General features: G+C 37.8%; 2 protein-coding genes across 4 annotated transcripts in view; one reads left to right on the top strand and one right to left on the bottom strand.

Moving 5' to 3' along the window:
* HEATR5B (HEAT repeat containing 5B) overlaps positions 1-9,535 on the bottom strand; it is an 85,559-nt gene extending 76,024 nt beyond the window's left edge. Inside the window, exons 1-5 of the mRNA XM_069494416.1 lie at positions 9,435-9,535; positions 8,445-8,592; positions 5,667-5,878; positions 2,562-2,670; positions 1,150-1,299 (exon numbers count right to left, since the gene is read on the bottom strand). Of these exons, the coding sequence (XP_069350517.1) occupies positions 1,150-1,299; positions 2,562-2,670; positions 5,667-5,878; positions 8,445-8,570 (597 nt within the window). The 5' untranslated portion in view covers positions 8,571-8,592; positions 9,435-9,535. The remainder of the gene's footprint in view (positions 1-1,149; positions 1,300-2,561; positions 2,671-5,666; positions 5,879-8,444; positions 8,593-9,434) is intronic.
* Positions 9,536-9,644: 109 nt separating this feature from the next.
* On the top strand, positions 9,645-21,231 carry GPATCH11 (G-patch domain containing 11). Of its 3 annotated transcripts, none has more exons than XM_069494418.1 (9): positions 9,645-9,732; positions 13,374-13,445; positions 14,333-14,559; positions 15,717-15,758; positions 16,408-16,528; positions 16,659-16,749; positions 17,525-17,641; positions 18,820-18,901; positions 19,936-21,231. In XM_069494418.1, exons 2-9 carry the CDS (start codon positions 13,399-13,401, stop codon positions 19,989-19,991), a joined length of 783 nt encoding a protein of 260 aa, XP_069350519.1. In that variant the 5' UTR covers positions 9,645-9,732; positions 13,374-13,398; the 3' UTR covers positions 19,992-21,231. The 3 variants fall into 3 exon arrangements, with proteins under 3 accessions (XP_069350519.1, XP_069350521.1, XP_069350520.1); XM_069494420.1 differs by lacking the exon at positions 9,645-9,732 and adding an exon at positions 11,437-11,519; XM_069494419.1 differs by lacking the exons at positions 9,645-9,732; positions 14,333-14,559; positions 15,717-15,758 and having other exon boundaries at positions 13,439-13,445.
* Positions 21,232-21,507: the final 276 nt, after the last annotated feature.

Raw genomic sequence — 21,507 nt, 5'->3', positions numbered from 1 at the left:
TTAGTGAAGAAAAGATATGCTTTTTAATGTGGTGCTGGTGTGGTAGATATGCACATAAAAAAAAAAAACTTTGGTTCATAGCTTGCACCATAAACAAAAATTAACTCAAAATGGATCATGTATCTAAGCGTAAAACTATAAAACTTCTAGAAGGAAACATAGGAGAAACCTTGAGTTAGGAAAAGTCTTCTTAGGTGTAACAGAGAAAACACAATCGATATAAGAAAAATTGATAAACAGGACTTAGACAAATTCAAAACTTGAAATGGTGCTACTTAGAGAATGAAAAGACAGGCCAAAGATTGGGGAAAAAATATTTTCAAATCATATATCTGATAAGGGAATATATAAAGAACCTATAAAACACTTTCAAAACTCAATAATAAGAAAATATACTCCCTAATAAAACAATGGGCAAAAGATTGGACACATCCATCTTCAAAGACTACATGGATGGTAAATAAGCAACTAGAAATATGCTCATCAGTCATAGGGAAATTCAAATTAAAGCCACAATAGATACTTGGATGTATCTATTAGAATGGCTAAAATTAAAAAGACTCTCAGTAACAAATGGTGAGGATGTAGAACTGGAATTCTCATACAATGCTTGTGGAAATGTAAAATGGTGCAAGTACTTTGGAAAACAGTTTGGCAGTTTCTTAAAAAGTTAAACATAAATTTGCCATATGATTCAGCCATTCCACTTCTGGATATTTACCCAAGTGAAATAAAAGCATATGTCCATGCAAAAATTCACATACAGAGATTCACAGAGGCTTTTTTTTAAATACTGCAAACTGGAAGCAACCCAGATGTTTATAATAGGTAAAGAAACAAATGAATGTGGTATATCCATAATATGTACTACTCAGCAATAAAAAGAAATGAACTATTGATACATGTAACAACATAGATGAATCTCAAAATAATTGTGCTGAGGAAAAGCAGCCAGAACACATATACACACAAAACTATATCCCACATGATTTCATATATATATATACATATATATATATGGTTCTAAATAATGAAACTAATCCATGGGGAAAAAAAAAACATGCTATAATTTAAAATTTTAAAGGAAAAATTCACTGTTAAAGGACTACCACGATAAGGAGCAGCATTATAAAGTGCTCGAGTACTAACCTTGGCCACTGCACATCGAACAGCCATCGACCTGTCAGTCAGGAGAGACCTGGCATTCTTGTAAATATCACGATGAGAGGAAGCTGCCGCACCACCCAGTCCATTTAGAACTTTCTGTAGACTCATTAAGATTTCACTTCTCCCTTGAGACTAGATGTGGACACACAATAAAACTTTAAAACTATATTGTAAAATAAATTCCATATTTAAACAAAAATATACCAAGCCACAAGAGTTCTTTGGGCCTAATGGTCTTACCTCCAAATTATATACAGTAAATAATGAAAAGAAAAATAAAATTAAGTATTCTAGAAAGTACCTGAAAGGTAAGAATAATTATTAAATTAAATCTCTTTCTGAAAAATTCCATTACAACAAGGAAACATATTTCAATGTTTCTGTTACATACTAAAGTACAATATAATGAGAACATGAGGACAGATTCGAAAGCTTCAATATCATATCTCAAGGGTCCAAACTTTTAGAATGTAAAAGATTAAATAAAAAATAGTTAAGAAATAATATAAACCATCCAAAGGAAGAAGAAGAAAACATCCAACACATTTAAAATAGCTTGTCAGAAATATAGCAAACCTTCCTCTTGTGACTAACTCAAACTCTTGTTTCTATACTCTCGTAGTGCTTATTCTTATTTCTAATAATACTTATTCACATAGATCTCTTCCACTACATTGTAAGCTGTTTGAGATCAGGGATCATGTCTTATTCATCTTTGTGTGCCTAATGCCTAACAAATAATATGTCCTCAATTCTTGTTTAACGAATGAATACATAGTTCCCAGAAGAGGTATCCAATCCTAATCCAATGACTAGTACTCTTAAAGAGAATAAGAATTTAGACACAGAACACAGAGGCACAGGAAGGCCATATGACAAAGGAGGCAGAGATTGGAGAGATACATCCATAAACCAGAGAAGACTAAAGATTTCCAGCAACCACTAGAAGCTAAGAAGGAAAGGAAGCATTCTTCCCTAGAGCCTTCAGAGGAAGTATGGCCCTGCTGACACCTAATTTTGGACTTCTAGCTTCCAGAACTGTAAGACAATAAATTTCAATTGTTTTAAGCCACCTAGTCTGTGGTAATTTATTACAGCAACCACAGGAAATTAATACATTAGCTATGGCACAAAAAATAAAAGGTCAATACAAAAATCATCATAGGGCTAAAAAAAAAATAGGTAAACTTATTGTTGTCAAGGAAAAGCATTCTTTCTTTACTTTCTGAAAATAAGGTAATGTACATTAAAATAAGGGGCAAGTAATAATTTGAAATTACCTCTTTACTAAGCAATATGAGTACCACAGTGACAGAAAAAAGCACACATTTTTAAGTGACATCTAACTCTTATCACAAGCAAAACATTCAAATAATATTTGTTGTAAAACTTACCTCCGCACTTTTCAGAGATTTCAAAAGATTATTTACTGTTTCTGGAAAAGCACTGCCCAACATTCTTCCCATTTTTTCATAAAATGCTCCAACACAAGCCACTGCAGCCCTGTAAGAGGTGATATTTTTACTGGCCATTGTTCAGGTTAATGATACAATTTCATTATACTTACCTTCAGAAACCAATCTGTATGTGACTAGGACACTTTTGACTATAATCTTTAATTTTCAACGTTTAAAAACAACTTGTTTATTCATTATAATTACAACAAATACTATAGTTAATCAAACTGTATTCTTGTTAGGAATACAAAGGAATAAATATATATGTACATGATAAATCACACCCATCCTTTGCTAAGAAACCCAAGCTTTCTTTTTATGAAGACTTTCAAAATTATGCCAATCCACAACGACCCCTCTCTTCCTTCATTATATATATAACACTTAACCACTCATTTTGACAAAATTATATCATTTACTGTGTTGTGACTTGACCATTTTATATGTCTTTATCTTATCCTATGAGTGGAAATGTAAACTCCATAGACAAGGAATATATCTTATGTATTGGCATTGCTCACAGCGCCTGCCTGTGAACAATACAAATGTATAAGATATTTAGTAATAGTACACTGTTATTTGTAAACCTGTAAAATCTAATCTAAATAGCATTAATGGAACACTTGGAAGAAGAAAGCAATAGCAGCACATCTCTTTAGGAGTAAAAAATGACCCCACCATCACTCATGTCAACAGTAAATGAAGAGCTGTGAGTTTAGCTCAGGAGGCAGGAGTAAAACAAAATGGTTAAGAGCAGATGCTCTGCGGCCGGGCGCGGTGGCTCACGCCTGTAATCCTAGCACTCTGGGAGGCCGAGGTGGGCGGATCGTTTGAGCTCAGGAGTTCGAGACCAGCCTGAGCAAGAGCGAGACCCCATCTCTACTAAAAATAGAAAGAAATTATACGGACAGCTAAAAATATATATAGAAAAAATTAGCCGGGCATGGTGGTGCATGCCTGTAGTCCCAGCTACTTGGGAGGCTGAGACAGGAGGATTGCTTGAGCTCAGGAGTTTGAGGTTGCTGTGAGCTGGGCTGACGCCACGGCACTCACTCTAGCCTGGGCAACAGAGTGAGACTCTGTCTCAAAAAAAAAAAAAAAAAAAAGAGCAGATGCTCTGGAATCTGTGCCTAAATCATAGAAATTGCCACCTAATAGCTATGTGACCTGAGCAAGTTACAGATGAGAGAGGTTAAATAAATTTAGTTTACAATCATACACGTAACAAATAGTAGAATCAGGGAATCAACCTTCACCTCTTTGACTACACATCTCATGTTTTTTTCAATACTCTATAGGCTGATAATAAATTTTAAAATGGCTGAGGTCACAGGCCAGAATATATTATGAAAGTCCTAAACAGAACCCATAAATCCATTTCAAATACATATGAATAATATGTAATAAATTCTATTTAACCAGAACTATAAAATTATATATTTGCTAAGTGGTGGTGAACTAAATCATCAAAGTATTAACATAACTTACAACTCCAAAATAAATTAGAAAGCCCTAGTACTCTCTAATTTCCTCTAAAACTTCTGAGGTCTGTATCTACCCCAGACAACACAAAAAAATCTAATCACAATGTAATCAGCATCCAAGTTCAGAATAATTTCTCTATTTTCTCTGTAAGCTGTTATACTTGCCCTTGGCCCTGAATGTTGGTGTTCTAGAGTGGTATCCTTGCCCGTCTTCTCTTCTCAAATAATACACTCTTCCTAGGTAATTTTATTCATACTAAAGGGTTCAGCCTACTCCCAAATCTCCATTCCCTACTCACCTAAACTGCATTCCCAACTCAGATCTCTGAAATCCAGACCAGGATTTCCAACCACCTACTGTACATTGTCACTCAGATATTCCCATTCCAGAATCAACATGCCTAAAATCGAACTCATTATCTTCCCCTCACAACTGGTTCCTCCCTCTTCTGTTTTGTATCTTCTGAAAAGCACAATAAGTAAAGTATAAATAAGCCACTTTTGTTTCCAATTAGAAGTTTCCTTTACCTAGAAAACAGACTGGCAAACTACAGCCAGTGGCCATATCTGGTCCATTATCCAGCCTGCCACTTGTTTTTGTAAATAAAGTTTTATTGGAACACAGCCATAGTCATTCATTTACAGACTGTCTATGACAGAGGTGAGTAGTTGCTACAAAGATGCATAGTCCACAAAGCCAAAAATACTTAATATCTGGCCCTTTCCAGAAAGTCTGTTGACCCTTAGTCTATCATATCCATCTTTACTCCTCCCATCTTAACCCCTTACCTAATTTCCACGTATCCTTTGATGGTTGGTCTTCTTTAGCTGATGCTTCTTTGAGATGCCTTCCTTGATAATGCTTTCCCCTTACACCCTAACCAAGCTTATTAAGGTGTCATTTTCCCTCCCATAGCACTCTTCATTGTACTATAACTGTTGATTTTCTTATTTGATTCATTCATAGGATACATTCCTATAGCCATTACTCTTAACACTTGCTCCAAAAAGTCTGCCCTTGACCCAAACCACAAGTATGTGCTAGGAGTTGGGTTAAGCCCTTAATCTAGGGGTCAAAAAACCTGCAGGCAAAATGGTCTTTTTCACAACTGCTGAACTCTGCCATTATAATGTGAAAGCACCTAACACCTAAATGAACAGGCATGTCTGTATTCCAATACAACTTTACTTACAAAATAGGCAGTAGGTTGGATCTGGCCTAGGAATAGGCTATATTTTGCCTATTCCTGCTTCAATCACATCACCTAGAAACTCTTTACTTTTCTGTCTCAGACAAGAATATTATCTCCATCCAAATTTACCAAAAGATCCCTGTGCAAATTGCTGACACCATACCAATTCTTTGTCGTGTGCTGGAAGTCCCAGTGACAATAGATATGTGGAAGTACTCCCTTTCCCAGATCTACTTAGAGCTTTTATTGCCACCAGAATGCCTCAGGTTCCATCCACCTGGGAGTCTTTATGGTCAGTAGTCCTTTACTGTTTCCCTGAAAGAACAAATAAAATTTCAAGGATCTCTGTCAAAGTAAGTACTTACAATTTTGTTGGTAAGTAGGCTGCAGTGTCATCTTTATTTCTGATAATGTCATTACATTTATCAAGTGTTTGAAAAACTGTAAAAGTGTCTCCAATGCTATAAAGGGCTGCAAGATTTTTAGCTAACAATTTTCGGGTAGGTGGTCCAGGTGAACTACTTATTAATCCAGTTAATTGTTCAACAAGTTTTTTCTGTTTTTCCTTTACATCAGTCTGTTATAAAAAAAATTAAAGAGAGAACATCATTTTTTTCTTATATATATTCTTTTGCCACATTTTAATCAAAAAATACTTAACATTTAAGGTGCACTAATAATTAAAATCTATATTACCTTAAGCATAAAACCATAAATGAACATTTTCATAAGGAAAAGTTCAGTAAGAAATGAACCATTCCTTCCTAGATTAAATTTTCTCCTTCATTCCTCACCAATGCTAACAAGTTAGCTTCCACTAAAAGTGAATACTTTTGATCCAAAAAGTTTCCAGGCCAACTTACTAAGAAATAAACCAACAGTTAAAGGTTGCAAAATATTGGGCGTATGGACAACTGATATCTTAGAATCCAAATAGGTTTCCCATGTAAACACAAAGTCAGTAGTTCATAAAGTTACAGTGAAGGTCAGTGAAGGAAACCAAAAGAAACTGAAGAGCCCTAGGAAACAGAAAAAAATACATATGTCTACCTATAATCGATACCTAGAATTCACTTATATATTCAAGAAATACTTATTTTGCCCTTACAGTATGTCATGCACTATTCTAGGCCCTGGGGTGCAACAGTGAACAAAACAAAGTCCCCACCCTCATGAAGTTTACATTCTAGTGGGGAGGGATAGAGTTTACCAAACAAACAAACGAACAGTATGAGTGCTTCCTGCTTTATATAGATTAGTTAGAAAAGGCCTCTCTGAAAAGTGAAGGGTGGAGCTATGCAGATGACTGGGGGAAAAACATTCCAGGCAGAGGGAACAAGAAGTGCAAAGGTCCTGACCCTGGAGCATGCTTGGCATCCTTGAGGACAGCAAGAAGGCCAGTTTGGCCAGAGCAGAGTAAGAGAGAGAAAGTAGCAGGAAATGCAGCCAGAGGGTAAAGGGGATCAGATCGTGCAGGGCCTTATATATCATTGTAAGAAATTTGTATTTTATTCTGAGCAAGGAGGGTCGTGATCTAAATGTTTTGACAGGCTCACTCTGACTGCTGAGCTGAGAATACTCTATAAGATACATGGATGGAAGTATCATGAGCAAACAGGGAACAGTAATCCAGATGAGAGATTACAGTGGTAACCATGGAGATGATAAGAAATAAATTCTGGAAATATTTATGGATGAAACCACAGGATTTGCTGGTGACTATGATGTGAAGTTTGAGAAAAACAGAGAAGTCAAGAATGCCTCTAAGGTTTTTGGCCTGGGCAACTAGAAGGATGAAAAGGTCATTTCCTGAGATGGAGAACATGAGGGAAAGGGCAGGTTTGGGAGGGGAAATCAAGAATTTGGTTTGGCTATGTTAACTCAGAGATGCCATTCAGACAAGAAAGACGTGGAGTAAACAGCTGAATATCTGGGAGTCATTATCTTATAGATGGTAGTAAAAATCATAAGATTAGACAATATCATTAAAGCAGTAAGGATAGGAAAAAAAAATGCCCTAGACCGAGGAAGAGCCAACAAAAGGGAATGAGGAGCAGCAAGTGAAACAGAGGAACTAAAAGCAAATGGTGTCCTGGGAAACCACAAACAGGAAGAACTTCATGTAACCTGTGCAAAGTATTCCCAATAAGGAAAGCTGAAAAGAGACCCACCTTATAACACAAGACCTCCTAAGAAGATCATGGTTTTTTCAGGTCCTAGGTGCTTCTGGAGGTGGGAGTAAAGTTGTCCCTAAAAATGGGGGCATGGTTGAGCATCTGTTTAAGAAGCTGTAAGACTCCTCCATTCCAGAATACATGAATTTTATTCTCGGAAAAGAGTAAAATATCGCATCTCTGGACTAGAGGACCCCTGGCATAGCTGTGGGCTGGGGAACTGCACTGAAAACAGAAGGATTAAGTAAAAGTTCACATACTGACTATTGAAGTCCCTAATCTTCTCACCCAATTCCTAGAACCTAGGCAGCTAGCCATAAACCCTTCAGACACTAGAGTAGAAAATTCTCTTCTGGGAAATGATTAGCCTGGAGAAACCTAGACACTAAGGTGAGGAACCAGCCTACAGTGAAGTCCAGCTAACAAAACTGGCCCTGCCCAGAAAACTCTTTACTACTCACTATTAAATTTGATCAGCCAGCCAAAGATCAACAGACCTTTGAGCAAAGTATCTAATTGTAAAGACAGAAAACAAAATACCCAGATAATAAAAGGCAAATTGAATCAAAGAGGCTATACAGGAAGGAAACAGAAAGAAAAAAATAAAAGCCTATTATTCACTCCTCAAAGAGATAAGTGAAAACATAGGATTGTTAGGCAGACTGAGATCACTCATACTTGGTGATGATGATGAATTTAACGTCACACCAGCTGTGTAGTCATGTTTTTCTCCAGTCACACTGAGTTGCCCAGGTAGAGACATGTAGTAGGCAATAAGCTGGATTTAAATGAGGTTTGGGCTTTACCAATGAACAGGAAAAAATAGACTAGAAATACCCATCAGTGTAATATTCTCAAATTCCATAAGTGACTCACAACCTATCCAAAACATAATGTGTGTTTTCTTACAAATCATGAACACATAATCTTTTTATGTTAACCCAATTAGGAAAAAAAGCAATACCATACCTTGTTTGCAGCAACCAAGACTTTATCAAGAAATCGCAACCATTCAAAGATAAAAACTGGTCTCTTTGCTTCGGTGATTTGAGCCAAAGCTTCTTCATTTAGCAATAAACTGTGGGCTAACTCCATTACTGACGTTTTAAATTCCCACCTTAAAACAACAGAGTAAAAAGGATTTTGTAAGGATTTTTTAATGTTAAAGCTTAATGAATGTAACCACTAAGAAATGAAAAGTATGACTTTACTTCCCATTTCATTAGGGGGGAAATATAACAAGGCCAAACCTGAGTAACTACTTTTAAAGGACAAAGGTACAAAAACAACTGTGCTTGGTGAGGAAGAATGAATAATGGGATGAAAGGCAAATTGAATATTGCAAAAAGGGCATTATTCCATAAGAAATATGCCTAGCAACACATACGTCATGAACTTGTTCTATAAATGAGAAAAAACTGAAGCACCAAGATCAAACACAACAGCTGGGCCTGACAACCCATCCTCCTTTTTTTCTCATCCACTGCTCGGTATATAGCACCTTTAACCCTCCCCCGCTGCACCTAGCCCAGGAGGAGGTCAAAACCTCCCAGCATAAAGACCCCAAACTGCACGTCTCCAAGACTCTTCCTGTAGGCATGGGTCGGGGTGGCCAGGTCCCCGCGGCCGCAGCGTCAGTGACAGCACCAGGTGGTCCAGCAGTGCAGGCGACAGAGGCCTCGCGCGCTCGGGGTCTTAATTCACCCGGCTACTCCGAGGACCGCAGCGCAGCGACAGGCCGAGGGGAGCGGAGGGTGGGAGGGATGCAAGAGGCTGCCGCAGGCCTCCGCAGGTTTCCTCAGGCTGTCAACCGCACGGGGATGCGGCTCCGAACCAAACACGGAGCCAGAAAAGGGAAAATGTTCATTACGAACTCGAATTTCCTCCCCACGCCTCTGCAAATGTACTGGGGAAAAGAGGTTTGTGTGCGCGTCAATGTGCATGGTCCCGCGACCTCACCTCCCAGTCTGGGGCCGATCAGCTGAGCTCCAGAGGCAGAAGCACCCACCAAGGGACCCGGATGCCCCGCCTCCCGTACTCGGGCCAACAGGAAGCGAGGGGAGAGCGCGTGCGCGGAAAACTGGTCCTGCGCAAGCGCACTCACCACGTCCTCCTAGCCCCACCTGCTGCAAGTTTCCAATTGAGTCTGCGCTCGGATACTCTGTCGGAGCAGAGGTCAAGACACCCTGCGTGCGCCAGTGGAACATACGCCATGAGCGTTCTCCAGAACTGAACCTGAAGCGAGTAGAGCTACCAGGTAAGGATCTGGGGGCGATCGGTAGGATGGTAAAAGGCAGTGTGCGTTGGCTGTCTGTGATTATCCAGCGCACCATCAGTTTCTTTCCCATCCGAGGGTGGTCGCGCCTGTGGGACGCCTGCAGCTAGGAAGAACGCGGGAGGGAAGGGGTCAGCGGTTCCTGAGGGAAGTATTTGGGAGTAAGGCGTTTCTTGTCACCTTTCTACTGTATATCCAGCTGCGTAGTCCATCTATCCACTTGTGTACGTAATGGGACTCTCAATATGTCTGAAACAGCACTCTTGTTGCCACCTCCCCACCGTTAAAAAAAAAAAAGAAGAGGAAAGAAAGAAACCTACTCCTGCAGTCTTCCCACTCTCCAAAAATGTTAACGCCATTCTTCCAGGTATTTAGGCCAAAAGCTTGGCGTAATCTTGACATCGTTCTTTACACACCACCTAAAAGCCACCGGCAAATCCTGTAAGCTCTACCTTCAAACATACCCCAAATCCGACCCCTTCCATTGCTATCACTCCGGTCCAGGCCACTGTCGTCTTTACCAGGATATCACCTTGTAAAGTTTATGCTTATGTTTGATGGGAATTGATGATACTAAGTATATTGTACCAACAGAAAGGGTGCTTTAAAAATAACTGTAACTCCATTCAGATCTGCCTAGCACTTTAGAGCTAAATATAGCTTAAAATAATAAAATAATTAAAAATAATCTAATCCTTAAAAATAAGCTAATCCTATTTGCAGTAGCAAGACTGCTGAGACCTGAATTCTTCGTTATTTTGAGCAAGTCATTTAGCCAGACTGGGTCTTAATTTCTCCAATTGAAAAGCGCAGCTAGCTATTTCTACCTCATAGAGTTGTTAACGATAATTAAGTGATAAAACTATATGATATACTGGGTAAGTGCTAAACCATTGTGTGTAAAAAAAACACCTATTATTACAAATGAAGAATCTGAGGTTTAGAGACAGTGAATTACCACAAATGCTGTATATAATCGTACACATTTTTAATGTATTATAATTAAAAATAGGTAAACTAAGCTATAATGTTTAAGGATGCATACATGGATAATGAAACTGTAAAGAAAAGGAAGGAAATAAATGCCATTAAAGACAGAATAGTGACTATTCCTAGAACCAAAGGAGGAGTGTGATTGGGTAGGGGACAGAGAAGATTCCCATCCCAGGTAGCTGAAAAGGTTCTATCTCCCGATGTGGGTGATGGTTTGTATTATGTTTTGCTGTATAACAAACTGTTGCAAAATTTAGCAGCTTAAGATAACTACTCATTTACTATCTCACAGTTTCTGTGGATCAGGAATTTGTTAGCAGCTTAGCTTAACTTAGCTTGGACTTTTAAGAAGTTGTAGTGAAGATGCCAGACAGGCTGAGTCTTCTGAAGGCTTGACTGGGGAAGAGGAGCCATTTCCAAGGTGGCTCACTTATGTGGCTTACAAGTTTGTGCTGGCTGTTGACAGGAGGCTCAGTTCCTCCGGTGTGGATTTCTCCATAGAGCTTCATGACTGTCTTCATTATGTGACAGCTGACTTCCTGCCAGTGAGTCATCTATTAACTTCAGAGTTAAAGTGATCTAAGAGCTGCAGTGTTTATTATGACCAAAAAGTCAACTCCATCATTTCCAAAAGATCTTATTGGTTATACAAGTCAATCCTGTTCACTGTGATAGGAGACTACACAAGGATATTGCAAACCAAGAGGCAAGAATCATTGGGGGCCATCTTGGAGAGTATCACAAGGTTACAAGAGCATTTGCCTCACAGTAATTAAGTAAGTATACATTTGTTTTATGTATTTTCTGTGTTTATGGTATATTTGTTAAAAAGTGTTTAAAAATGACATGTTGACATAAGAAAAAAGCATTCTATTATTACAAAATCACAAATATTAAAGACCCTTCTTATCCTCATTGTAGCTAAACATTTATTAATAATTTATAATGTTTGGGATGCAGTGGTAGGTAGGGTGAATATAGACTCATCTTTGTGCTTTATAGCCTAGTTGAGAAGATATATACTAAAAATATTGAAAACCAGTATACTGTAATCCTTTTTTCATCCAATGTAATTGTCCAGATTCTTGGTTGCAGTTGACAGGACCCCTACTCAAGCAAGCTTAAATAATGTAGAAATGTATTGATGCGTTTTGCTGGAAAAAATGCTAGATCACAGCATCAAAGAAATCAGGGCCTTGCAAATTAGAATTGGTGACTTCTTACTTTTGGGCCTTTCTCCATTTTCTGTATCTGGCTTCATTCTTCAGAGAGGTTCTCTTCATATGGCCCAGAAGATGGCCATCCACAGGCCAGCTTCAGATATCCCCACTTCAGAAACCCCACTGATGAGAGTTTCTTTTCCCTACAACCCATATATTCATATCATATAAGGAAAGAGATGCTTATTTTCCCTGTTTGGGTCATCCCTCCCCTGTTGCTGGGACATAGCGTACTATAATTAGCTGTCTTTGTGTCCAGGGGAATAAAGGGTACTGATTTTGCCACTCTCCACCAGAACCACATGGAGAGCAGAGGGCTGGGTTCCCAAAGGAAAGAATGATGGGCAGGATTAAACAACACATGTGTATACACTTTTATCTCTAGCAACTGGACTAGCAACATTGCCTGGGAACCTGTTAGAGTGCAGAACCTCAGGTTCCAGCCCCAGAGTCAGATTCTGCATTTTGAGATAGCAGGACAGTTCATATACATGATAAAGTTTAAGAAGCACTTTTCTAGATAATTATTTTAATCCTGTAAGGGATAATAGTTACATGGTTTTAACTATGTTGGATGGAAATTATCCCCCAAAATATTTCCATGTAAGTGAGGTGTTAACTATGTCAAGTTCCAAATGAGCAGCTTGAACATAAACTGCTGTGGGAGAGAGGCGTGGGCTGGTCAGTACAGGTTTTTGTGAAGAAGTGTAGCCTTGGCCTAGGAGGAAGGGAATGCCTGTGGTATACTCAGAGGGCAGTGAGAAGCCCATGTGGCTTGAATAGTGAATCCTAGAGGAGAGTCAAGTCAGATTATGAAGGATGACATCTCATACTTTGCTAGAGTGACTGGTCCTCCACTGCCTATAGGGTCAAGTTTATTGAAGGGTTTGAAATAGGGGAGTAACCTAACTTGACTTATATTTAAAAAGTAATAATAATAAAAACTGTGGAGGGGGGGCTAAGGATGGATTGGAAGAGGAGAGGCCAAATGCAACGAGACCAGTTAGGAAACTATTGTAATAGTTTAGGTGAGAAAAAGGTGCCTGAACTAAAGCAGTGGTCACAACTGTAGAAAAAATGTCTGTGAGGAATACTATGGAGGAAGAATTGACAGAGATGTATAAGAGGTCAGAACAGGAAGACAGTGATGACATTCGTGGGGAAATACAAGGAATGCAGAAGGCTTGGGGGGAAAGGTAATGAGTTGTTTGGATTCAAGTTGAGTTTGAGAGCTCCACAGATAAAGATGTCCAAAGGGCACTCGAATAGGTAGTAGAGCTCTAGAGAAAACTCATGGCTGGGGGCACATACAGGTTTATTTCCATTTTGATAGACTAAAAAAAAAAAAAAATATATATATATATATAAAAAAAAATATGTGAATTCTTACTTTATCCTATTTGGTGATAGATACTATTGCCATATTAAGTTGAACATGGCAGAAGAAGAGGACTATATGTCTGATTCCTTCATTAATGTCCAGTAAGTAAATGTGCACACCTAACATAATGATATGTATAAAACATGTAGATTGTAAAGCAATGACATTGATTTTAAATGTGAAGTTGGAAAGTTAGTTTTGCTTTATGGAAATACCTCCTATGTCTCCATACAAAGATACTAAGAGCCCCTTCTTCCTTTTTTTTTTTTTTTTTCTTGATAAAGAGTCTTGCTCTGTTGCCCAGGCTAGAGTGCCGTGGCGTCAGCCTAGCTCACAGCAACCTCAATCTCCTGGGCTCAAGCGATCCTCCTGCCTCAGCCTCTCAAGTAGCTGGGACTACAGGCATATACACCACGCCCAGCTAATTTTTTCTATTTTTAGTTGTCTGGCTAGTTTTTTCTATTTTTAGTAGAGACTGGGTTTCGCTTTTGCTCAGGCTGGTGTCGAACTCCTGACATGAAGTGATCCTCCTGCCTCTGCCTCCCGGAGTGCTGGGATTATAGGCATGAGCGACTGACCGTGCCGGGCCCGTTCTTCCTTTTAATGCTAACCATTTTATTTCTGCCCTTGATCCTTTTTATTGCCCTCTTCCAAGGAAATTTACTCCTTTTCTTTTATTTCATCTTATTGTCTCTTCTAGCTGCTGTTCACTTTTGTTCTTTATTGTTGCCAACCTCCTAGAAAAATTACTCTAAACTTACTAATTTCTTCAGTTCTATACTACTTGAATTTCCTACAACCTGGCACCTTCATTATTTCTACTAAAACAGCCATGCTTGGAGGTCACTGATCAGGCTGTAACATCAGTGATGACAAAGATGATCATAGAAGAAGTGCTGAAATATTAACTAGTGTCAAGAGAGTATTGGCAAAGTTATGAGAAAACTTCATGTACTTATCTAAAATAACTTTTTCCCTTACTGTTCAGAGAAGATGTCAGACCAGGATTACCAATGTTGAGGCAAATCCGAGAAGCCCGTCGAAAAGAAGAAAAGCAACAGGAAACAAATTTGAAAAATAGGCAGAAGAGTTTAAAAGAAGAAGAACAAGAAAGACGTGACATTGGCTTGAAGAATGCACTAGGCTGTGAAAACAAAGGGTTTGCTTTGCTCCAAAAGATGGGATATAAAAGTGGTCAGGCTCTTGGCAAAAGTGGTAAGTCACATTCAGAAATAGACAGGTGTTCCTAACCACCCAATTGTGATTTATTGATGAGGACCAAAGCTGATGCTTTAATTTTTATCCATCTACACAGAAATTAAAACAACGTAAGCTTTTTAGTTTCTTAAGTGCTACCAAGCCTTATAGGAAACATTTATCTTCTCACAACCATTTTATACCCCACAGGCACCATCAAGAGCTGTTTATCAGCTCATCTTAGCTGTGCAGGCACTAACAACAGGGATGGATGTGGCTTATAATGGCAGCAGCAAAGAATGGTGACAAGTGATGGGCTGAGAAGTGCAATGGCCAAAGACAGTGAAGCAGCATTGAGGATGGTGGCAGGACTCTGCCCTGCTTGCTCTGTACCTATGGCAACTGTCTGAGTGACCATCCAGTTGGAGACTCTCAATTCTCACCTCCCTTTTTTGGAAGTGAAACTGTTTATTAAGATGTAGAGAGTATATATCTAGAGAGAGGCTATATATTTATAGTAGCTTCTGTAAACTCTTTTTCTTTTCTCTCCTTTATTGTATTAATAATTGCTTTGCTTTCCCTTAAGGCTGTCATCCTCTTGGACCTATATTATCAGTGTTGTCACTTCTTTCTTTTTTTCTTTGTTGGAAACAGAGTCTCACTGTTTTGCCCAGGCTAGAGTGCCGGGGCGTCAGCCTAGCTCACAGCAACCTCAATCTCCTGGGCTCAAGGGGTCCTCCTGCCTCAGCCTCCCAAGTAGCTGGGACACAGGCATGCGCCACTACACCTAGCTAGTGTTATCACTTTTTAAAACACTACCTTCAGGTGGCATAGGAGGTTGTGAATCAGGCTGTATGATGACTAGGTATTTGAAGACAAGGGAGGTAATTGACAATATGTAGAGTATTGATGTTCAGATTTCAGTTTTGAATATCATTGAAACTTGTGGGAATATGTATAGAGAATTATAAAGTTGCATGCTATACTGGCCTGTACTTTGAGGAAGAATTTCTTTTTTTGTTGTTTTTTTGTTTTGTTTTGTATTCACTAGAACTGTTTTGATATTAAAAAATGAGAGTTGCTTCAAAATCTTATGGCTGATTTGTTATTGCATATGAGGTAACAATAGGTGGCGAAGAATTTCTAAAGTCGTTTGTGTTTTATTCTCTTTTTAGGAGATGGTATCGTTGAACCAATTCCTCTCAATGTCAAAACAGGTATGTAATTTTTTTGAGTATATTTACCAGCAATAATAACTATTACTATTTAGATCTACCGTGTGTATTTATTCAATAAATACTTTTTTTATGACAGTATTGTTACAGTTCTTATCATAGGAAGCCTTCAGTACAATTTTGTTAAACTTCTAACATTTTAAACTAGAAATAAAAGTTAAGTTTTAGTGAGTATAAAATATAATTCAAATCATAAAAATATGGAGAAAAACATCATTGTAACCACTGAAAGCACAATACTATTTTTGTCCATTGAAGAAGTGTTCTGAGACAGACTTACCCATTAAATGTTTTGCTTAATACTTTAGATAAATTCAAGAGAAAATATATATATTATTAATATTTATCATATTTAAATAAAAATATGACAGTTCATGCTGTTTTCCTGATTTTAGAAAAAAATTTGTATAGTATTACCATAAGATGAGACTAATGATCTTTGTAAAAATCAGATCATGTGTTTGGGCTTTTGAAAAAAACAAACCTAGTGTTTTTCTCCTGTTATTCCAGTCAAATGATTTGTGAGTAATTATACACAAATGAGAATTGCATTAATTTGTAAATATTTAAATTGTTGTGTTTTAAAATACCAAGTCAGTAAGTTTCTCATCAGAATTTTCTATTTGAACAGGGAAAAGTGGCATTGGTCATGAGGCATTATTGAAACGGAAAGCAGAGGAAAAATTAGAAAGCTACAGAAGAAAGATTCGCATGAAAAACCAAGCTGAAGAAACAGCTGCAGAACAGTTTCGGTAAGACTGTATATTGGAGCTGTTTTTGGTTTCATCTCCTCTTTATTGTTGTATGTTCTCTAGTACTTGGGCATAGAAAATGGTTCAAGAGAATATAGACCTTTAGTGTACAATTTATTCTTTCAATTAGAATGCGACTTAAAACTAAGCAAGATGAAATGAAGCTAGAAGGCGACCTTAGAAGAAGCCAGCGAGCCTGTCAACAATTGGATGCCCAGAAAGTAAGCCTTTTACCTGCTTTCCGTTTAGCAAAGTGTTTTGACACCCAGTGTCATTTGCCGTATATTTTTATTTAAAAAAAACAAAAAAAAAAACTCCAAGCCTGCTTTATCTAGCCTTCCACCCATTAAAGCTTTCATTTAATGCGCATTACTAACCTGTGATAATTGATACATTAATGGCTTATTTACTGCAAGAAGCTAAGTTGTGTGTGAATTATCCAATAAGTATATGCAGAAATTCTGTTCTTCATAATATTTGATTAACCAGAATAGCCTATTTTCAGTTCCTATTCAGTATCTTGTATGTGTCTAACTAGTAAGATCAAGTGGAATGCTATCTATTTCAGATTTGAATGGTTTAAAAAAAATTCTATCTTTGCCTTTATCTTAGATGTTCAAGTACCATAAAAATAAAATAACTTCATTTGAAGTCTCAAAAATGTACAATTTTCCTCATATAAATAGAATGCTGGAAGCAATCTCTCACTTTTCTGTATTTACATAACACTTTGTTTTGAATACATTTCATGACACTTACGATTTCCTAGTGTGTATCTATTATATCATACATATTTTTCCTGTCAGACTGTCAGCAGCAATTTGGAGACAGTATTGTAATTGAATTTTGCATCCACATAGTTCATGGGCACAGTGCTTTTACTCTTGAAGCAGCACACCGTAAATATTTATTGAAAGAATGAATTCATGTTGACGTGAACATGCTGTGAATCTTATGTTTAGCTATGTTTGATTGAGAATAATTCTGTATTTTCAGAATATTCAGGTTCCCAGGGAGGCATGGTACTGGTTGAGGCTTGAAGAGGAGGCTGAAGAGGAGGAAGAGGAAGAAAAAGAACAGGATGAAGATGAATATAAGAGTGAAGATTTAAGTGTATGTTTTGGCACCATTTCCTTTGTAGCAAGGTGTCTCGGCCTTGGCACTATTAACACGTCGAGCCAGGGTAATCCTTTGTTGTGAGGGGCTGTCCTCTGCATGGTAACATGTTCAGCATCACCCCTGGCCTCTCTCCACCAGATGCCAGTTGCACCTCTCTTTATCACAACCAAAAATATTTCCAGACATTGCTAAATGTCCCCTGAGGGGAAAAATAGCCCGTGGTTGGGAACAGCTGCATTACAGGATTATTTTATTAATCCTAAATCAAAACTTGCATGTAATTTTTCCTTTATCTTCTATTTGCCCTCTCACCTCAGCTTTAGTTGGGATGATGGATTAGCTGCAAATGTAAATTATTTAAATTTTTTTAATATGCATGTTTTATTTTATTTTTTTTCACACTATTATGGGGATACAAACACTTTGGTTACATATATTGCCTTTGCACCATCCGAGTCAGAGCTACAAGTGTGCCCATCCCCTAGACAATGCACACCGCACCCGTTAGGTGTGAATTCACGCATCCCATTCTCCTACCTACCTGCCCGACATGAATGTTACTTCCATGTGTGCACATAAGTGTTGAATTTATACTTTGTTTCCTGTTAAACTTCCAGGAGTGATTCTAAATGTGTACTTCTTTCCTCCACCCATAAACAAAACAAAACAAAACAAAAAATACGATCAAAAGAAAGTAGAGATTATTCATGAAAGGAAGATACACTCCTATGGTTACTTGAGTATAAGAATTTTGTAGAAAATATTCACTATTTGGAAAGCCTATGTTCCATTAACTGGGAGTCCATTAATGAGAACTTTCATGGCAAAAGGTGGCAGTGTTCATCTTCACCTTATCTGAGGGAAATAGATGCCTCGAAAGTAGAAAGGGTCTTTAAAGGATGCTGATTATAATAAAGCCAGCCAAAACTATTTTCTGAATGTTAACATGTAGTCCCTACTGTGTCTGACAGACTTGTGACAATCTCAGGGTGCCTAATAAACTGAAACATATTCAAATATGTTGTTAATACTTCTGCCCTTGACACCTCTAATAACTGTTTGAGAATATAAGAGAAGATTTACAGCCTTGGGCTAATTAGCATGATCTAAGAACCAAAAAACTAAGGTTCTATTCAATGTGAACTAATAATATGCTTGTGTTCTCTATGTAGGTACTGGAAAAATTACAAATATTGACTAGTTATTTAAGACAAGAACATCTATATTGTATTTGGTGTGGAACAGCCTATGAAGGTAAGAAAATGCTTTATACTTTTTAAAAATATTGAATACAAGTGCTCTGGTTTTTAGTAAAAGTCACATTTCTAACAGACAATGAAAGTTTTTTATTCCAATTGTCTTCAAAAAATAGTGGATATAGAAATAATTAAGGCCTTATTAAAATTACTTGTAACTTTTCAGAAACAACATGCAGAAGGGAATTTTTCAGTGTTTTGTTTCAAAAGAAATAATTTTAAACCAACCTGAGGATGATGAATTTTTTCATACTTTATTTTTAAAGATTCTTTCTCGGGCTACAGATATTTGAAAGATGTTTATATTAAACTTTTAGAATGAATTTTTATGTAGTTAGGTAGAATATTGTCCCTAAACCATAAAAATTAGATATGTTGAAATCCACTTCATTTTTTTTTTCATTGTAATGAAAGAAATGGTTTAAAACTTGCCAAATGACTTATAGAACTAGGTGCTTCCACTCCTAATGCATTTGTCTAAGCTGCCTTTTCTAACTTGTATTTTAAGAACTTTGTATGTGAGAGTGAAGAATTTTTGGTTATTGGCCGGGCACAGTGGCTCACGCCTGTAATCCTAGCACTCTGGGAGGCTGAGGCGGGAGGATCGCTCGAGGTCAGGAGTTCGAGACAGCCTGAGCAAGAGCAAGACCCCGTCTCTACTAAAAATAGAAAGAAATTATCTGGCCAACTAAAATATATATAGAAAAAATTAGCTGGGCCTGGTGGCACATGCCTGTAGTCCCAGCTACTCGGGAGGCTGAGGCAGGAGGATTGCTTGAGCCCAGGAGTTTGAGGTTGCTGTGAGCTAGGCTGACGCCACGGCACTCAGTCTAGCCCGGGCAACAAAGCAAGACTCTTCCTCAAAAAAAAAAAAAAGAATTTTTGGTTATTGTTGTTTTTATCTTTTCCTGGTTTGTTTAGTAAAGTAGCAAACACAGCAGATCAAAAATAAATGTCATATTGAAATTATTTTCTAGAATAGTTTACTGTAAGAGTTGTATTAATTTTTTATTTTCCTCACATAAATTACAGATAAAGAAGACCTATCTTCAAATTGCCCAGGACCAACTTCTGCAGATCATGACTAAGATTATTCCCATTAATGTGGAAACTTGAAAAATGTCATTGTTTTCTAGAGGTAGACAATTCAGGAGTTAGAAATCCCAAATTGTTTATGCCAGTAAAGGAAGAGGGCTTTTACATAACGTTTGGTTCTTTGTGTACTTTAGAAGTCCATACTTTGTACTTTAGAAAATAATTGCTCACTGACTTGAAAAAAAAAAAATGCAATGCTATTTGAGAACACAAGTGTCATAGACATGTACAATGACAATTCATAGCTGTATGGTGATGCTTGTGAGGTTTAAGAACACCAACAAGTAACTCTCTTAATTCCCCTCTTCACTGTGGAACAAAGTGAGAAATAAGACATGGGAGTCAGAGGGAGCTAAAAATATCAGCTTTATCAGTGATGAAGCTGAATTAGGGAATAAGGTTGATCTTTTCTCCAATCAGACTCCTAATAGTTCTCCCTGATTGGAGGGAACTGCAGGCCTCTGCCTGGTTGGGGCAGAGCCCATCTTTGCATTCTGCCACTACTTAGCTTTCATGGTTAGGGAACCCACCAGGAGTGAATGAGGTTCAGAGAACTTGTTCCCACCCTTCTCTCTCCCACCCTTCTCTCTCCCAAGGAGCAAGAAGTTCCCTTCCCTTCACCCAAGCACGAGGAGGAGGGGAAAAGTATTCCCCTCAATAAGACTGATGTCAGAGGCAATGTTGCACTGACACTACGAAATTCTAATCAGTTTTAGAGACGAAATAATTATGATATTTCTGGGAAAATCGTGAGTTTTCACAGCAATGTATATATCCATTGTAAGTGATCTGTTGTTAAGTTTTTTGGCTAAAGAAACTTAATTGGGAAGACCTTAAGTATCGTGTGATCTATGTACTTACTGAATTTGCAACCCCCTTGACAACATTCCTAGCAGGTGTTGATTCAACTTCTACCTTTGAAGTAAGGACATACTGCATGGCACACTGTTAAAGAGCTCCATCCAGGGTCAGGCATCAAAATCAGGAATGTTTTAAAAAGTTCATATGCTCAAGTGTCTCCCCTAGTGATTTTGATTTAACTAGTGTTCCTGAATATCTGTATTTATTTTAAAGTCCCAAGAATGAGTCCCATAAGCACCTGAAGATAAGAGCTAGTGCTGTAGGTTATTATAAATATAGAGCAGCACTGTTCTTTGGATAGAGTTGTGATCTCACTTGTCTGATGTTACAGTTCACCTTTCAAGGTGCATTGAGCAAGAGATCGACCTCTTCTTCCTTTTATTAGAAACAGAATACACAAGAAATAGCAAAAGCTAACCTACACTCACATAGGTTAAGATAATTAATAGTATAACTTGTATTAGTTTCTGACCTAATATGACCTAATTCACTTGTTCTTCAGTTTAACTTGAAGAGCTTTAATAATACAAGGGTCTTACCCCAGGGATTCAGATGGAATTGGTTGCTGTGGCTTGGGCATCCTACCCTGGATTCTGAGGTGCAGCAGAGCTTGAGAACCATTAATCTGGTTAACTTCTGGGCCTCAGT

The sequence above is a fragment of the Eulemur rufifrons genome, chromosome 19, assembly GCF_041146395.1.
Source record: "Eulemur rufifrons isolate Redbay chromosome 19, OSU_ERuf_1, whole genome shotgun sequence".
Taxonomy (NCBI): Eukaryota; Metazoa; Chordata; class Mammalia; order Primates; family Lemuridae; genus Eulemur; species Eulemur rufifrons.
The sequence above is the reverse complement of the archived record's forward strand: the minus strand, read 5'-3'. Positions and strand labels throughout refer to the sequence as shown.

What these genes read in the sequence shown, in the direction of transcription:
- GPATCH11 (XM_069494418.1), top strand. Translation starts at nt 13,399, where the DNA reads ATGGCAGAAGAAGAGGACTATATGTCTGATTCCTTCATTAATGTCCA. An exon ending in TCAGGCTCTTGGCAAAAGTG is followed by an intron (nt 14,560 to 15,716) that starts GTAAGTCACATT and finishes TTCTCTTTTTAG; the next exon opens with GAGATGGTATCGTTGAACCA. An exon ending in AACAATTGGATGCCCAGAAA is followed by an intron (nt 16,750 to 17,524) that starts GTAAGCCTTTTA and finishes CTGTATTTTCAG; the next exon opens with AATATTCAGGTTCCCAGGGA.